The 18,152-nt window shown below is 34.6% G+C and overlaps 1 protein-coding gene across 1 annotated transcript; it reads right to left on the bottom strand.

The window, feature by feature from the left end:
• Positions 1 to 3,480: 3,480 nt before the first annotated feature.
• On the bottom strand, positions 3,481 to 3,921 carry LOC127091004 (uncharacterized). Its single transcript, XM_051029496.1, has one exon. The coding sequence runs from the start codon at positions 3,919 to 3,921 to the stop codon at positions 3,481 to 3,483; it is 441 nt and encodes a 146-aa protein (XP_050885453.1).
• Positions 3,922 to 18,152: the final 14,231 nt, after the last annotated feature.

The raw sequence follows: 18,152 nt of genomic DNA on the forward strand, positions 1-18,152 counted from the left end.
GTCATAGATCAATCCAAAGATGCAAGACAAAAAGAATACAGGGCTAAGGTTTACGTACAAGTTTAAAAGTGGGAATAGGATGTAAAATAGTAATATATATATATATATATATATATATATATATATATATATATATATATATATATATATATATATATATATATATATATATATATATATATATATATATATATATATATATATATATATATATATGACAACCATAATTATTCTAACAAGCGTATCTTTATCCCACATTTACCTATACTCTATAAGTGTTTATTCTAATGCATCCCTGAACTATATGCTGACTCAGGCCACTAAATGCTGTCAAGGATACCTATCCCATTTACCAAGATCAGATATCACAAGACCACATGCCACCAACGTACTCCCAATTACCAAGAGCTACGCCACCTAACTTCACATGGAGTCCAGGTGTTATAAGTCGATCGTCCCTGAGGATTCAGGCCAAGACCCTCGTCTTGCCTAGCATGCATAAATAATAATCCCCGTCGGGATTGTAGGCGATTGATCAACCTCGTACGTCCCATACCGCACGGCAGTGGACTTATACATTCCTTAATGCAGGTCTATATGATCACTAAACCATCTTGTAGCAACTCTCAACTATAAGTGTTTAGTTAATATTTGGGAAATATCATATTAACCTTTCAAGTCATAGTTATTATCTAATTACTTCGGTTGAGTGTCAAATCCATTAAATGTCTTGTCTATTTCTCATTGGCGTGATCCTTATCTCTATATAACTAGTTCAGTTTATACAGTGAATAATGTATGGTTGACTTCCCAGGTAAGAGAGGTGGACCGTAAAGGACATGGTCGACCAAGTCTTTTCCTTAGCCAGAACCCAACCGAATACAACTACTCAATGTATCCAACTTCCCTTATTTCATTGGGGATCTAACACTTAATATCTAATCAATGTTGTTGTTTCTCTCCTTAATAGATCATTTTCTTAGTCTATCAATCACAATCATTCAAGTATAAATAAAATAAACAATTAAACAACTAATCAAACAATGTAAGCACAATACAACCTCAAATTGTCATAGATCATTCTTATGATAAATAATTAAGGTCGGCATAACCTCGCTTACTGATTTGGGAAAATCATTATTCGAGAATAGGCTCTCCTTAATTAAGGTCTTGCATGAATAGTTTTGTAGATGTTCTAATATGACTTTGTGAAAATAGTTGGTGAGAAATGTATGAAAGTTTGATTTTTCTACTATTTCATGACATATGATCATGTAGAATATTAATAGAAAAATAAAATATATTTCTTTTATAAAATGAAAGGATAAGTATAATAATAATAATAATAATAATAATAATAATAATAATAACAAGGATAATTATTTAATACATTTATTAACTTAAGGTTATTTTATTTACTATTAGTTTGTAGAGTAAAATAGTGATATTCAAATCAAATAACATCAAATAATATAATAACAAAAATAATATGGATAATTAATTAACTTAAAATTAAGTATTTAAATGACTAATTTCAAAGTTTAGTTTGTAAAATAAAACGATGATATTCAAATTGAATAATAATATTAATAATAAAATAAAGAGTAATTAGTTGATAAATTAATTATTATAGCGGCTAGTTTCAATGTTTAGTTTGTAATAATTAGCGATGTTAAAGTCTCAATTATAATTATATATATTATTTAAGGTGTGGAAAATTAGGATGTTACAGATGCACCAGAAGTACTAGAAGAGTTCTGGATCTTTTCCATCTTAAACATATTTTCTATCCTTTCACCTGCTAAGACCAGGTCGGAAAAGCCCGAAGAGGTGCTCCCTACCATTCTGTCAAGGTATGGACCTTGCAGGTTACCCATAAACATGCCTACCAGTTTCCTTTATAGCAATGGGGGTTGTACCCTAGCAGCTAACTCCCTCCACCGTTGGGCATACTCTTTAAAGGACTCCTAATACCTTTGAGTCAAATTTTGCAACTGCGTGCGATTAGGTGCCATATCAGTGTTGTACTGATAGTGCTTGAAGAATGCCTCGACCATTTCCCTCCATGTGTGAATATGGTTGCCCTCAAGTTGCATATACCAATCCAAAGATGCCTCACTGAGGGAATCTTGTAAAAAATGCATTAATAGTTGATCATCACTGGAATAAGCATCCATCTTTCGGCAGTATGCCCTAATGTGAGTCCTAGGGTCGCTATTTCCCTTATATTTTTCAAAGTCTGGAACTTTGAACTTGGCCGGAATGATGACCCAGGCACTAGGCATATTTCTGCCGCATCAAGGCCCAAAACATTAGTGTTCCCCATTGCCTTGAGCTTTTCCTCGATAGCCTTTACCTTCCTCTCCACCCCGTTGGTTGCTGAACCGAAGGCGTCATCGTGAGAAGCAGTCCTTGGGCTGAAGAATGCATCATATTGGTCGTCTATTTCAAAAACATGAGGACGAGGATTGCCGTTTGGAACACCGCCGAGAGCACTAATGTTAATTGGAGGATCAACTTGAGGAACTGGATTCGGAGTCTCGACCGCTTGAGGGGTAGGAGGATTGGTAGTACTGGCACGTTGGTTCATTTCTTCTTGCATTTTTTCTATAATTTCTTGGCCTCTTGTGACTGCTTGAATAGTCTCCATCAATTGTCGCATTTGAGACCGCACCTGGGATACTTCCTCCTAAAGGGAAGCTTGGTTTTCTTGAAGTTTCTCCATGATATCTTGTCGACGTCCTCGTGTATCGTACCGAAAAGTCAGCTTTTGAGAGTGGTTCTAGTCAGGAAAAAAGGGTGGATGGATGAGTTTTTTTATGTTTTTATGTTTTGAAAGATGCAAATGATGCATGGATGTTTTTTTTTGTCTTATGTTAAAGCAAAGCTCTTTTATTTATTCGTGTTTATTCATTGCAAAAACTACTTGACGATTCACGTTCACAATCATAAATAAAGGAAAACACAATAGAGAAAATCACGAAGCTTTCATTCATCCTTTGAAGGGAAAATAGTCTGCAATACATAGAAGTTACAAAATACAAGTAATGGAAACAAATAAACCAACTAGATATCCACCCTAAAAGTGACCCATTGAGACTTGCGGAGAGCCTCAATGTCGGTGATGAGTTCGGCCATCGTCTTCTTGCAGAATTTGACGAAGTGATAGACCTCTTCGGGGGTATTATCTGGGCATATGATCAGATCTGCCTCCTTCAACTTTTCGGGAAAGTCTTGAAGGGCATAGTTAGTTAATATCGCCATGTTGGCATATTTGTCCCTCCATTCCTCATAAAGAGCTTGGAGATTATGGATGGTTCCATCCCTTTGAGCAATGGCAACTTCAAATCCATGCCAATGCTCCTCCGAATATCTACAGTTGTTTTGCAACTCTACATATGCTTGGTCATAGATTCCCCTCTTCAAGTTCTTGATTCTCTCGCAAGCTCGTCCAAAGTTGAACTGCTCACGCAAGAAGCTTCAGTGAATCTTTTCTTTCTCTAGTTGTTCCTTGGCTAGAAGGTCCTTATACTCTTTTAGAGTGGTCCTTAGTTCGAGAATCTGGGCCTCATAATCTTCCCTCGCTTCTTTCTTCATGGCATTAGACCTCTCAACAGTATTCTCAAAGTCCTTGATGATTCGGGACGCTCGATCCAACTCGTCGTTGCGGAAGTCTAGCTCATAATTAGCTCCTTGTAGAGCTCCACCAACCCAAACTATTTGTCCCTCGGCTAATCGGAGCCTCTTCTTGCTATCTTCAAATTTTTCACAAACTTGGTTACCCTTATCCTCCAAGACGTGGTTACATTCCTTGGCACGATTGAGTTGGACTCGTAATTGAGTGTTTTCCAACTCAAGATCTTTGATTTGGCTGGTAAGTTTGTCCATGTCCTCTTGTAGGATAGGCTTGGGCTCGGGCATCAACGGGAATGAAGAAGGGTCAAACAGAAACTACATTTTAACAACCCTAACCCTCTCTTTTACCCACACATAGTAGGGTTCCTTAGCCAGGATGTTTTTCTTACTCCATTCTTGGTTAATACGGATTATGCTTGTCCAAGCTTTTCGCACTCTTTTCACATTTGAATCAAGCAGATCCACGATATTGATGACAAATGGAATGAAATCTCTTTCCTCGGAAGGACTCATCATGGCGTACCCTAGTTGTCTCTTGAGTATAGCAAGGTTGTAGTTGATGCAACCTTGCGTTCCTATTAAGGGTACGTTAGAGAACTCTCCACATCTTGCGATGACGTCTTTCGTGTCCCATTCCCTCTTGTACCATAGAATTGAGTTAGTAGAGAGAGATGCGAACCTTTGCAGCCATGTCAGTTTGTTTTCAGCAAAAGGTCCACTTTGAGGCATGCGGGCCCTCATCCACATATGTAACATAGGAGCGCAACAGAGGAAAGTACCTCCCTTCTTCTCATGCCTTGTATGAAAGGTATGGTAGAAGTCAGCAAGTAAAAAAGACACCAGATTCTTTGTTAGAAAGACATCAACTGCTAAATGATCCACGAACTTGTCCATATTTGGGAAGAGGACAATTCCATGAATCAAAAGTCCCAAGGTTGCACTATAGAAGTCGGGTCTTCCTTTTTTAATCATTTCCCAAGCATGGGCTTCTAGGAACTTTTGGGTTAAACCTTTGATGGATCCTTTAACGCCTCAATTGTCTACTAGCTTGTTGGCGTTGATACCCAAGGCGAGTGAGAGCTCGGTCAAACAGAAGCCTTCTTCCAACTTCGGGAAAAGGGTTGTATTTTTTGATTGATCGATTGAGGAGTCTCTCGAGGTCTTCCAAGGTTGGAAAGATTTGGAAGTCGGGGAAAGTGAAACATCTTAAAGGGACGTCATAGTATTGGAATATTATAGTGATAGCACCATAGTCAACCTTCTCGGTTAGAAGATCTATGATGTTCCCAAAATTGGCTCTAAACTTGTTATCGTTGAGAGCTACGACCTTTGAGCAGAGGACCTTTAATGAAATGATGTCGGGACTCTTGAAACGGAAAGTAAAGGTGCTTTTCCTTATTGAAGTATCCATGATTGTATCGACAAATAGTCTTGTAATTTTGTGTTCGAACAAACAGAAATTTTAAGAGCTTTGCTTATTATTTTGATGATGAATGAATGTATGAATGAATGATTGATTTATTATTTCCATAGGATTTTAGGCACGGGTTCATGGTTTTGGACCATCGTGACAAAGCATGGAGTTAATAATGATTGCTTAGTAAACCAAGGTTCTTGCTTTGTGTGATCTAAGGCTTTTGGAAAATTGGGTGTAAGACACTGCCCCTAGAGTTATGGACTTCCTTGACTGTCAGCCGCTTATGTCAATTTACTTGACAGGCGACTGCTCCATCAAATTCATCTACCTCTAAGTGAGATCTTTGTAGCCATAGTTTAAAGGTTCTAAAAGGGGTCTTAGGGTCATTGATTCTAGTAAAAGAAAAGATGCTTACGCCAAAAGCACGACGGTCATCAATCCCCTTAAGAGAATCTACCACTAAGTGAGATTCTCGTATGACCCTAACGAGGAAGGCACCTCGCGGATCAATACTACTTAACCTTTCCTATCTCAATAAAAACCCTCAGACTCGGGTGAGGAGTCTTTCACACAAGGTTTTTTCTTTGCAATCATTATTGCTTCCAAAAATTCTTCGTCACAGAACCAAAGTTTCAGACCAACAGGCAAACAAAGAAAATACGTACAGGTTAGCAACAAAAGCAATATATACATAAAAAAATAGATAATAGATAAAATCTCCACGTACGTAAAAGAGAAACAACCCAAACTAGGCTAGACTTGCTTAGGGAATTTTGGTGTCCCCAGCAGAGTCGCCAACTGTCGCTACCGGGATTTCACGAAAACGAAACCGGGACTAAAGAGATGCCAAAGAGAGGCAAAATCAGAAGAGTCGCCACCGAATTTTATTTAGTTTACCTCTATCGGAGAGGAGAGGGTAAATAGTCGATAAAACCCTCAGATAAAAAGATGCGCACGGGAAGCGCTAAAAGAGAATAAGGAATCGGTCTCGCAACCGAGATCTAGGTTCAAAAGTCGGTTATGCAAGAGGAGGGTATTAGCACCCCTTACGTCAATGGTACTCCATGGGAACCATTTGAGTTGTTTTACATACATGGGGATTTATCTATCATTGTTTTATTTTCAAAAGAAAGTGTGTGAAAAGGGGGTGTTTTTCTCATTATAGTGCTCACCAAGGATTTGGGGCCTTGTGCCTACGTATCACTCATTCGGGGATGAGGAATCAGAGCTCCGTAGTTAGGAGTAAAAAATGTTTGTGTGTTGGTTGTTTTTACCTTTGAGAAAAGAGTTTTTGGGATGATGCCCTAAGGCACAAAAAATGAGTTTGATGAGTTGTGTTATTTTTACCTTGAATAAGGGTTTTATGAAATGAATGTTTGTGACTATATTGCACTAAAGCCTATGGACGGAGGCGATTATTCTAAACAACAAGCCAAACGTCTTACGTCCAAAATAATCAGAGTAAGGGTATAAATGCTCCATTCTTACTCATTCTCCACCACTTAAGGCTCGTGGCGCACAATAATAAGCATAATTATTAAGTGTTTTGAATTTGATTATGAAAACGCCACTTGATGTTGAATCAAGGGTTTGTTTATTTGATTGTGAAATTTGGCTTATGCAACATGAATGCAAAGTAACCAACAAGGAAACAAAGGGTCTCATTGTAAGGTAGCCCAAGAGAAAGCCTTTTGTGTGCAAAAGTGACCTAAGCTAAACAAAGGATAATGGTCTTACAAACATGTCCCCTAAGGTGGTGCCATGATTCCATTCTTACAACATGCATGTAAGTTACGGATGAAAATCCAAGCGTTTACAAAGTATCACAAAGAATAATGAAAAGACCTCCAAGCAAAGGTCCTAAGATGAAATCCTCTAAGTCCAAGTTGATTAAGAATGGAGTGAATATTTTTTCTCTTATCATTTTATCAAGTTTTTGTTGTTTTTAATGTATGATGATAATAAAGTAAATAACAAGTAAATAAACATGCATGATGAATTTGTACAATGATGATGGTAATGAGTACTTGAATGTAAATTACAAGGTAATAACATAAACGTAAATTACAAGATAAAGAATGACAATATCACAATAATAATGGTTGGTGAATGTAAATGACACAAAATAAACCACAAGTTAATGGTAACAAAATCACAATAGCAAAGGTTAATGATGAACAAAGTTAGTGAAGTATAATTAGTGGTTACTAATCTGTACAAAATGAACACCTTTTATGGACTATTTTTCATAGGTCAAAAAGACTCAGAATAATGACACATTAAGGGATAACTTATCATTGATGCAAAGTATTGAAGATGATTAAAAAATCAACTAACAATAGATTTGTAACAAAGAAAGTTATGCAACCCTAAGTCTATCTATTAATTTTTTAGAAAAAAGAATATGATTTGTTCTCTTCCTTTTATTTTTACTCCTCTTTTATTTAGCAAGATAGTAAGATAATACATAAATTAGCATAATGTAAATGATATAGTTAGATAACAATAAACATAAACATAAAGTACTTGAAATAAAGTGAACAATAAAATAAATTGCAAGGAAGTAAAGTGCAATAATGTAAATGTTAGGAGTTGGTAGATAATGAACATAAACATAAAGTAAATGAAATAAAATGAACAATAAAATAAATTACAAGGAATTAAAGTGCAATAATATAAATGTTGGGAGTTAGTAGTTAGTGGTTAGTAACAATAAGCAAATTGATTAGTAAGTTAATGTAAATGCATGGTTTCATCTATGCATAAAATGACTCAAATATGGTTGGAATAGAGGCAATTTATCAATGCCTCAAAGTATCATGAATGATCTATTGATCAACCATTAATAGGTTTCAAATATTGAAAATTTAATCAACTCCAAACAACCATGGTCATGATCTAATAGACCTCATCAACCAAACAAATACAACAACAAGTCCACAATAAAAGAAAATGATAACAAACATAAAGCAAGACTAAAAAAGGTGAATAAAAAGGTAGTAAGAGCAAGAAATCTAAAAAAAAGTGTGTAAACCAAAGTTAACCATTTTTTGAAAGCTTGAACCTAAACTCTCTCAAAAGATAAACCAAGAACAAACAACCATTTTTCAACACAAAATAGAACCAAACAGTTGACAACGTTTAAGCTAAAATCATTACCCAAAGATGTGAAAAAGCTAGGTTGAAATGGTGTTGAGCTTGAATGTGAAGCAATGGGTTTGGGACGAACGTATTTAGGGTGGAAGCTTAGTGAAGGGGCTGATTCGTGAGTGTTAGAGAGTGGGAAGTTTTGGAAAAAAATGTGAAGTGGGAAAAAAGTTGGTGGGGTGAGTTTTGGGGAGAGAAAGATTTTTTGTTTTGACCTAGGTTTAGAGAGGAGAGTGAATGGTACTTGAACATAACTTTTGGGGGCTAGAAAGCATGAAAAATAAGGTGAAATAGTGTCCCTATTTATAGGGAAAGCAAGTGGGAAAGGGGGTAAAATAAAAAGTCACTATGTGTAAAAAATAGAGTTACTACTGTTGTCTTCGCAGGTGTAATCGATTACCATGATTGGGGTAATCGATTACACACAGCAAAATGGCCTGGGAGCCTGATTTTTAGCCAGGTAACCGATTACCATGATTAGGGTAATCGATTACACTGTCCAAAAAATGATTTTTCCTGTTTTGTTGGTGTTTTCTCAGGTATAAACGCCATGCCTTGAGCCCGTGCAACATGCCTTTGGTTTTGGATGTTAATGCAATTATGGTGATGGAACGATGAATGTATGTAGGGGTAATAGGGACATGGATCAAATGAAAGTTGTATGAGGGTAGGGTGATGGATAAAATGAAAGTTGTATGGGGGTAGGGTGAATTTTGGGGTATGACAACCAGTGCAAAACCTAGAAACATCCTAAAAAAAAGAAAATAAGTTCTTTCATATAAAAAAATGTGTTAGAAAAACATAAGAAAATATTTTTTTTCATAAACACTTACATAAGTCGCAGTGTAGATTCTCAAGGTTGCATGCATAGTATGTGCCAAACTGACTGGCGACCATGTTCAATGTTCCAAAGCAATCTCCAATTGAATTGGCGAGTGTTTTTCCCTGCATGGTCTTGTCACATACTATTAAATACACTTCATACAAGTTCATACTCTTACTCAAACCAACACAAGTCATTGTCATACCAAAAGAATCATACTATGTCATATGCACCCAAATATATTATCAATACCCATTACAACGGTGAGACATATGTCTCTGATGTATACGGGTTTAGTTTTTGAAACACCGAAACTATTCAATTTACAATCAAGAGAAATTCAAATTTCTTGAATTTAAGAAAACGAATAGAAACCTATATAGGATCTTGTCCTGTGTCACAAATCACATACCAAAATCCAATTTATTTCGAAAAATAATCAAGTTAAATTTTACCCGCTAAAGGTGGGAGACGATGAAGATGTTGAATATATGTTTGTTAGTCACGAACATTATATTTTCAACTCTATTCAGTTATATATTACTCTGCAATAAGCTTAACAATCTCAAATAATTGATCAAGTTGAATATGATGAATTTGAAGCAGAAGACTCAGGGGAATCCAAAATGGAAGTCGACGTAGTTGACGAAGAAGAAATCGAGACACACGTCGATCATATGTTGAACAACGCTGAAGATGACGATCATTAAGCGCCATTACCAACAAGTCATGTATATTGTCCGCCTTAACATATGACGAACATGGACGTGCATGACAATAAGATATCCTCCAATATTTTTTACAATCCGTATATGCGATTAGAGGGTGAATTAAAACAGGGAAACAAGTTACGCACTAAAGAAGAATGTGTGCGAGCTATTAAATTTTTTCACATGGATAACTCTTCCAGTTTCAATATAAAATGCACTTATTTGAGAAGGTATGTCATTGAATGTCGTAACTTTCTTTGGATGTTTTGGATTGCTGCATCTCACAGGAAGACATGTGATTCATGGAAGATAGCTTATATAGAGCCACCTCACAATTGCACTGCCACTAATATTGTACAGGATTACCAAAAATTAAACACTGAATTGATATGCCAAGACATTTTTCCGCTTGTTAACTAGGACCCATCAGTGAAGGTGAGTATAATAATATCTTGTATCATTTTACGATATAATCATACTTCATCATACAAGAAAGCGTGGATTGCAAGGACAAAGGCAGTTGAATAGATATTCAACAACTGGGATGATTCACACAAAGAATTTCCACTATTTTTAGTGGCTTAAGACATATGCACCGGGGATTGTTGCGATTATGGAGACATTACCAGCATTTAAATCAGACAGAACTTGTGTTGGTGGAAATAGAATATTTCACTGACTTTTTTGGACGTCTCAAACATGAATAAAAGGTTTTGCATTATGCAAACATATTATTCAAATTGATGGAACATGGTTATACCAAAAATACAAGGGCATTTTGCTTATGGTTATTGCATAAGACGACAACAATAATGTCTTTCTCATTGCCTTTGCTCTGGTTGAAGGTGAAACCACTGGTGGTTGGGGTTTCTTCCTTAGTCATCTCATAACACATGTCGCTCCACAAGACAATCTCTATTTGATTTCAAACAAACATGCTGCTATTGAGAGTGCTTACAATAACCATGATAATAGATGACATAATCCTCATTCTACCCATGTCTATTGCATTAGACATATCACACAAAACTTCATGCGTGCAATCAAAGACAAGAACCTTTTCAAAAAAGTGGTGAATGCATTCGTTTGGAATGCATATACACTAATCATCCGGTTCAGCGCTATGCAGATGCACCATAGTGACCGTGTTAAATTGCAGTTTGGTATGCTTCAACATATCCCAGATCCCCTGACAAACCTCGGAGAATGACATCTACATAGAGTTAACGATCAATAAAACTTTAACCCTTGGCAAGGCTTCGCTAAATTTAAGTGTAAAAGATGGAAGCACTGACATGACCATGTCTTAAGTGATGTTGTGATGCCAACAAAAGAAAAACCAACTCGTAATTATATGGCTTGGTTCATATCAGTTGGATTTGAGTTCATCGTCGAGGATATGTACCTATACGACCACGCCAAGTCACTTACACACAAGAAGGTTTAACATTTAACCCTAACAAAATTACCAGACCAATTACTCACAACCCCCTACCCAACAAAATTATCGGTCCACAAATAGACAAACCTACGACCTTAGCATCCCAAACACCCAACCATAATACCAAGATCATACCTCGTACCATCGCCAACAAGATGATCATCATTAAGACACCTAACATCGATATGCCCCTAACACATCACCATACCATAGCCGCCATAGCCAAAACACTCAACGATCATTTAACACCAATTTCCCCTCCTACTATAGCCAAGAAGCCCAAACACCACAAAACCAAAACATGCAACAACCAGATGGCTACCAAACACCACAACAATCATTTCAATCTTAACGAATCATTCACACTAATGTCACCCTTAAATCATCCTGATCGCACCCCAATAACCCAAACACACACGCAACTACTCTGTCATGGGTCACGAACTCAGTTATGGCGGTAGCGCTTCATTGCATACATAAGGTGAATCAACAATGTGGGCTAGGGCCACACATTCGGGTAGCTATGGTATGGTGATGTGTTGGGGGCATATCGATGTGGACTGATTACTCACAAGAAGGTTCAACATCTAACCCCCACAAAATCACCTTAACATGCCAAAAACCTAACCACAATACCAAGAGCATACCTCGTACCATCGCCAACAAGATGATCATCATCAAGACACCCAACATCAATATCCCCCCAACACATCACCCTACCATAGCCAAAATACTCTGCGATCATTTAACACCAATTGCCCCTCTTACTATAGCCAAGAAGCCCAAATACCACAAAATCAAAACATGCAACAACCAGATGGCTACCAAATACCACAACAATCATTTCAACCTTTCATCAACGAATCACTCACACCAATGTCACCCTTCAATCGTCTCGGTCGCATCCCAATAATCTAAACACACCCCAACGACTCTGACATGGGTCACGAACTCAGCTATGGCGGTAGCGCTTCATTGCATATATATGACTTCGTAGAGTTTACTGAATATCTTAGAGAATCTGCTGCAGGTGGTGGTGATGTTCCTAGGTCCTCAAATCCTCAAACATCTAAGGTGAATCAACAATGTGGGTTAGGGCCACGCGTTCGGGTAGTTAGAGGATGTGGAAGTGGAGGTCGGTTGGATCATCTCGGTCAACGACATTAGTATTTTTGGTTTTCGTATGTAAGCACAACCTAATATTAATATTAATATTTCTGATTTCGACTTTTATATAAAATGTTAATTATTATTAAAAAAAATAACACAACACACATTGGTGTCAAGCCAATTGACGACTGCTATTAAACCTTACACATAGGCGCCAATTGGATTGACAACATTAGATGCAAAATCCAATCCAATTGACGTATGTTCTTAATATTAGAGTGCGATCGCCAATTAGTCTGAAAACAATGCTTTAAAATGGATTATTTTGAAAAATTATCTGAAACATGAGTTATTTTAAGAATTATTTTGAAAGACTGAGTTATTTCGGTAAAAAAATCGCAAATATTATATAATTAATATATGATTAAATAGAATCTCTTAAAAAAATTCAAATCCAATTAAAACAAACTTCAATTTTTTTACTCAGGATTTTTCAAAAAATTAAGATAGTTTTGAATAAATTAATTTAAAAACTCGATTATATTATTTATTAGCCAAAATCAAATTAAAGTTAGCTATTCCAATATATCATTATTGGTAGAATTAAAATTTGAATTAAAGTGTTTTTAAGAAAAAAACATACCCTTAATTCCTAAGCCTTTATCAACCAATTAATGACTGAAGTTAAGGATATAATTTTTTCCGGCTCACAGTAAATGTTATTTTAAATTTTATCACAATTTTTCAAATAATAATTAATTGTATTAATTATAATAATAAATTAAGTTTTGTGTATTTATTTTTTATTAGTTTTTATTAAAATATTTAATTGAGTTAAAATATAATAAATAAAAATACTAAGAAATATGAATTTAATATTTTTTAAAGATAACTAATTTTAAATAAAAGATATTACAAAGAGGAAACTTAATAAAAATTGGAAGGATTATATATATATATATATATATATATATATATATATATATATATATATATATATATATATATATATATATATATCATATTAAATTTTTATGCAAAAATAATAATTGAAGAGTATTACTGTATTTTTAAATTAAGAACATGTTTCGAACCCTTTTTGATTGACTGGTTCTTGTACAATTCAACCTGATGAAAGTGCTGCCATTTCTGACAAATAACAAGAACCAATGGTTTAAAAACATTTATTCACTAATAGTAGCTTCTATCTGATGAGCAATAACCAATAACTAAAACTAGGAGATAAACTGAAAATTTAAATAAGTATAATAAATATGTAGAAAGATACTAAGAATCAAATTTGAACTATGAAGTTCTGGGATGTAGTACGGATGCATGTAGGGTGATAGGAAATAAATATTACTAATATAAATTATAAATATATAATATAATGACTTGAATAATTTATAAATGATATTTGTGGTTAAATAAAATTTTATAGTTTTAATATATCTTTTGGTCCTTTAATTTCATTTTTTGTTTCGCTTTAAATCTTTAATTAAAAAATGTTATAATGTAATTTTTTAAAACTGTGTCGTTAGTCTAAACAGTCTCTTCTATTAATTTTTTTATAAAAAATATTAACTTGTCTACGTGGTACTATGGTTGTCTTTTTAAAATATAACATGATTTTTTTGTTTGATATTTTTTAATTTATTAATTAACTTATTTTTATTTTTAATATATTTCATATTTTTTAATATATTTCATATTTTATGCACTTATTTTCATTTATATTCATTATTTAGAACAAACCCTAATGACTCTCTAATGAAACTTGTAGTCGTCACCTTCTTTCTCTTTCTTCTTCTTTCTTATGTTTCTCCTTCTTTCTTCTCTCCTCAACATAGTACAACAAATCTATAATTGTTTTTGATTTTTAGAAAAACAGAACAACTGTTATGATGTTGTCCTTTCTTGAGTTGTGATTTGCTGTCTGTTGTTGAGTTGTTGTTGTGTTTGGTGTTGTTGTGTATGGATTCTGAGATGAAATATTTTTGGGTTGGGGAAAAACAATAGCTTTTTAAATGAGGTTGGGATGTTTGTTATGCAGAACATTAAAACAATGACGTTTTCTATTGAACCCATTTTTGATCTATTTTGATGTGATTGAGACTTCTATGTTCTAGAACTTACACAGACTTGTTTGAGGCCAAGTTTTGTTCTTTTTCATTATCTTCCCACTTTCATATTTTTCTCCAGTCTGATACATTGCATTTTGTGAGTTTCCAAATGCTTAGAGCATCATTCTCTAAGATTTTTATTAGATATTGTATTCTGAATTTCTATCAAAAGACATCAAATTAATGAACATATTTTGGCTTGGCAGAATAATTATTAAGGATAGTTTCATTTTAGTATTTAATGGTTAGCTTTAATTCTTTGTCGGCTTTGAAATAAAAAAAGATTGTTCTTCTTCATTGTCACTGTGACGAAATCAAATAATGGATCAAAGTTTTTTATTTCCGAGAGTTCATGAAGAACAATGATAAATTTCTGATTTATTATGGATTTATTGTGGTTCTTGATTGGTGGAAGACAATAGATAATTTTGATGGATGAACAAAATTGTTAAAAAATATTTTGTATTGAATAAAATCTGATAATGTGACCAAATTAAATTTCATAAAAAAATAATAATTGGTGTGAGATGATGATAAATTAAGGAGTAATACTAAAATTTAATTATTGAAGATATTTTGATATAGAAATAATGAAAAATCCCATCATTTATGTTAAAGATATTATAATAAAGAAATAATTAAAAATTTGTTGAGTTGTCATCCCAAGTTGGCAAAATTTAATGTTTTTTCAGAAAAATTAATGGAATGACCGATAATGCTAACAAAACTAATATTAAGGGACTAAAGTGTAGTATTTTTTAGTTAGGGGACTAAAACGAAACATTAAATTAAGTTAAATGACTTAATGACTAATTATGCCAATTTTATATTTATTGCCTATATTAAAATATTGAAATGCAGTAATCGAGGTTTTTTTTTAATAAGATAATATAACATAAAAGAAGCTGAAACAAAAAGAGAGGGGTGACCAAACCAAAACCCTCTCAAGAAGAAGTGATTCTAAAGAACGGTAAATCAAGCTTTTTTTTTATAAAACCAGCCCTAAAAAAATCAGAAATTGAAGTGTAGTTAGTATAACTATTAACCGTAAGCCCTACGTTAGCAAGCAAATTATCGCGTCGCAAAAAATACCTGAGTGCATCGCACGTTCGAAGATACAACAGAGTCGCCATCAAACTTTATTTATTCCTGAAGCAAAGGGAAATCATCGATAAAACATAGGGAAAAAGAAATGTGTAAGGAAGTCGGTTATGCAAGGGAAATGTATTAGCACCTCTCACATCCGTTGTACTCAATGAAAACCATTTTGATTGTTCTTTCCTCAAATGGGTGTTACTATCTAAAGATTACTTGCGAAAAAGGGAAAAAAGGTCTAATAATTAGTGTGTTCGCCAAAGATTCGAACCTGTGTGCCTACGTATCATCATAGTGCAATAAGGAAATAAGAGCTCCATAGTTCATGGAACTAAGGATAGAAACAAAGAAAGAAAGAGTTGATTAGGTTGCCAAAAGGCAAAGAAAAATGCTTGAAATAGAAAGAATGTGGCATTAACCAATAGATGATAATTATCCAAAAAGAGTAAAGGAGTGTGTATCTAAATCAAAAAGTGTGGCGTTAACCAATATATTATATGGCCAAAGAGAAAAAAAATGTGTTTGTCTAAGTACGAGAGGACTGGCAAGGCAAACATGAAAAAAAGAAAGGGCCAACCTAAGCACGAGATGACTGATAAGGATAACATGAGTGAGAAATGGTTTGCCTAAGCACGAGAGGTCTAACAAGGTAAACAAACAAGATAAAATGGATTTGCCTAAGCACGAGAGGACTAATAAGACGAACATGAATGGGAAATGGTTTGCCTAAGCATGAGAGGCCTGAAAGGAAAACAAACAATATAGAAAGGATTCGCCTAAGCACGAGAGGACTGATAAGTCGAACGTGAATGATAAATGGTTTGTCTAAGAACGAGAGGTGTGGCAAGGAAAACAAGCAAGATAGAAAGTACGTTTGAATCAAAGGGTGTGGCATTAACCAATAGATGGTATATCCAATGCAAGGATTGTAGGATTTTGCCAGAGTATGTAACTCTACAGAGCAACATAAAAAAAGAGGAGTTTTCCAGAGTTTGTAACTCCACAGGGAATTGTATGAAGATTTGTCAGAGTCTGTAACTCTACAAGGCATAATGAAAAGTTTCCAGAGTCTGTAACTCTACAAGGCAAAAATAGAGATTTCCAGAGTCTATAACTCTATATGGCAGAAAGCAAGGTTGCCAGAGTCTGTAACTCTATAAGGCCAAAATGCATGAATGTTTGCCAAAGTCTGTAATTCTATAGGGAAGAAAGAGAGATTTCCAGAGTGTGTAACTCCACGGGGCATAAAGAAAGATTACTAAAGTCTGTAACTCTATAAGGCAAAAAAAGAGATTGACATAGTTTGTAACTCTATAAGGAAATGCATGAATAAATTTATTCAGAGATGGGTGTTTAACCATGAGGTGATTAAACCAAATAATGTATGGATATCAAAGAGTATTTTTGTGTTTGATCCATAGAGAAGGTGTATTGTTGATGAAGATGGTTGAAGCAGACTTGACAATTGTTTGAGTCGAATTGCACTAAACTCTATGAACAAAGGCGAATACTCTAAGTAACTGGGGCCTATGCCCCGTACTCAAGGGTACTCTAGATAAGGGTAGGAAAATTCCCTCTCATACTTCTCTGTTGCTTAAGGCTCGTGACATGTAACTCACATCATGATTGACAAGTGTTGAAGAAGATTCTTTTTGCTGTTCCTGATGATGCATTGTTTCTTGTGAAGAAAGAGACTTGACAATTATTTGTTTCGAATTGCACTAAAGTCTTTGAGTAGAGGTGAATACTCTGAGCAACTGGGTCATTCATCCCGTACCCAAAGATATTCAAAATGAGGATATGAGTTCTCCCTCTCACCCCTTCTCAGCTACTTAAGGCTCGTGACGCACAATTCGAATAATAACTTACAAGTGTTGAAAAGGGATCTTTGTTGTGCTTCAATAGTAATTTGGCCTCTAGTTTGTCTGCAAATGTGTCTGATTTGTGTGGACTTGAGTGAAGTCTTGATGGTTTGTCTTGAAAAACCCAATGTAGCTCCATTACAAAGGACTAGTCTTATCAAGTGATCAAGAGACTTCTAATTACTTGACTAGAGTGAGGGAATAAGCACAGTCAAAAGATTTAGTTGATCAAATCAAACTTTGATCAACTTTAATCAAACATGGTAGAATCTAGTTGAAAATCAATCACAAGGATTTCTAAACCTAAAAACTTTAAGGAAAACCAAATCAACATACGTGAATTCTAAAGCTATCCTAGAACTATGGGAACATGGAAATGTTATCTCATTTATTAGAGCTAGTTACAAAGTTAATCCTAAAAAAAGATTAAAATTCTAGAAATTCAATATTTGACTATTTTCTAAAAGAAACATGCGTTAAATGTGAAGAAAACTAAGGAAAATAACATCTAATCCCTTATTTATTCTAATTACATTATTTTAAGAATGAAATTAAAGAATGAAATTGAAAATGAAATTGAAAATGAAATCAAAATGAAGTCAAAATTATTAACGAAAAATAAAAGAAAACACATGAAAAGTAAAATAAAAAGACAGAGGGGGTATGTTGCACAGAAGGTTGGTGTGCGTAGCGGAATTAGTGGGCCAAGAGGCCACTGAGCCCACAATTATGGTTATATTCCTTTTAGAGGGGGTGTAGAGGCCATGTACGGGTGCAACGAAAGTAAT

Source organism: Lathyrus oleraceus, chromosome 1 (assembly GCF_024323335.1).
Source record: "Lathyrus oleraceus cultivar Zhongwan6 chromosome 1, CAAS_Psat_ZW6_1.0, whole genome shotgun sequence".
NCBI classification, from domain to species: Eukaryota; Viridiplantae; Streptophyta; class Magnoliopsida; order Fabales; family Fabaceae; genus Lathyrus; species Lathyrus oleraceus.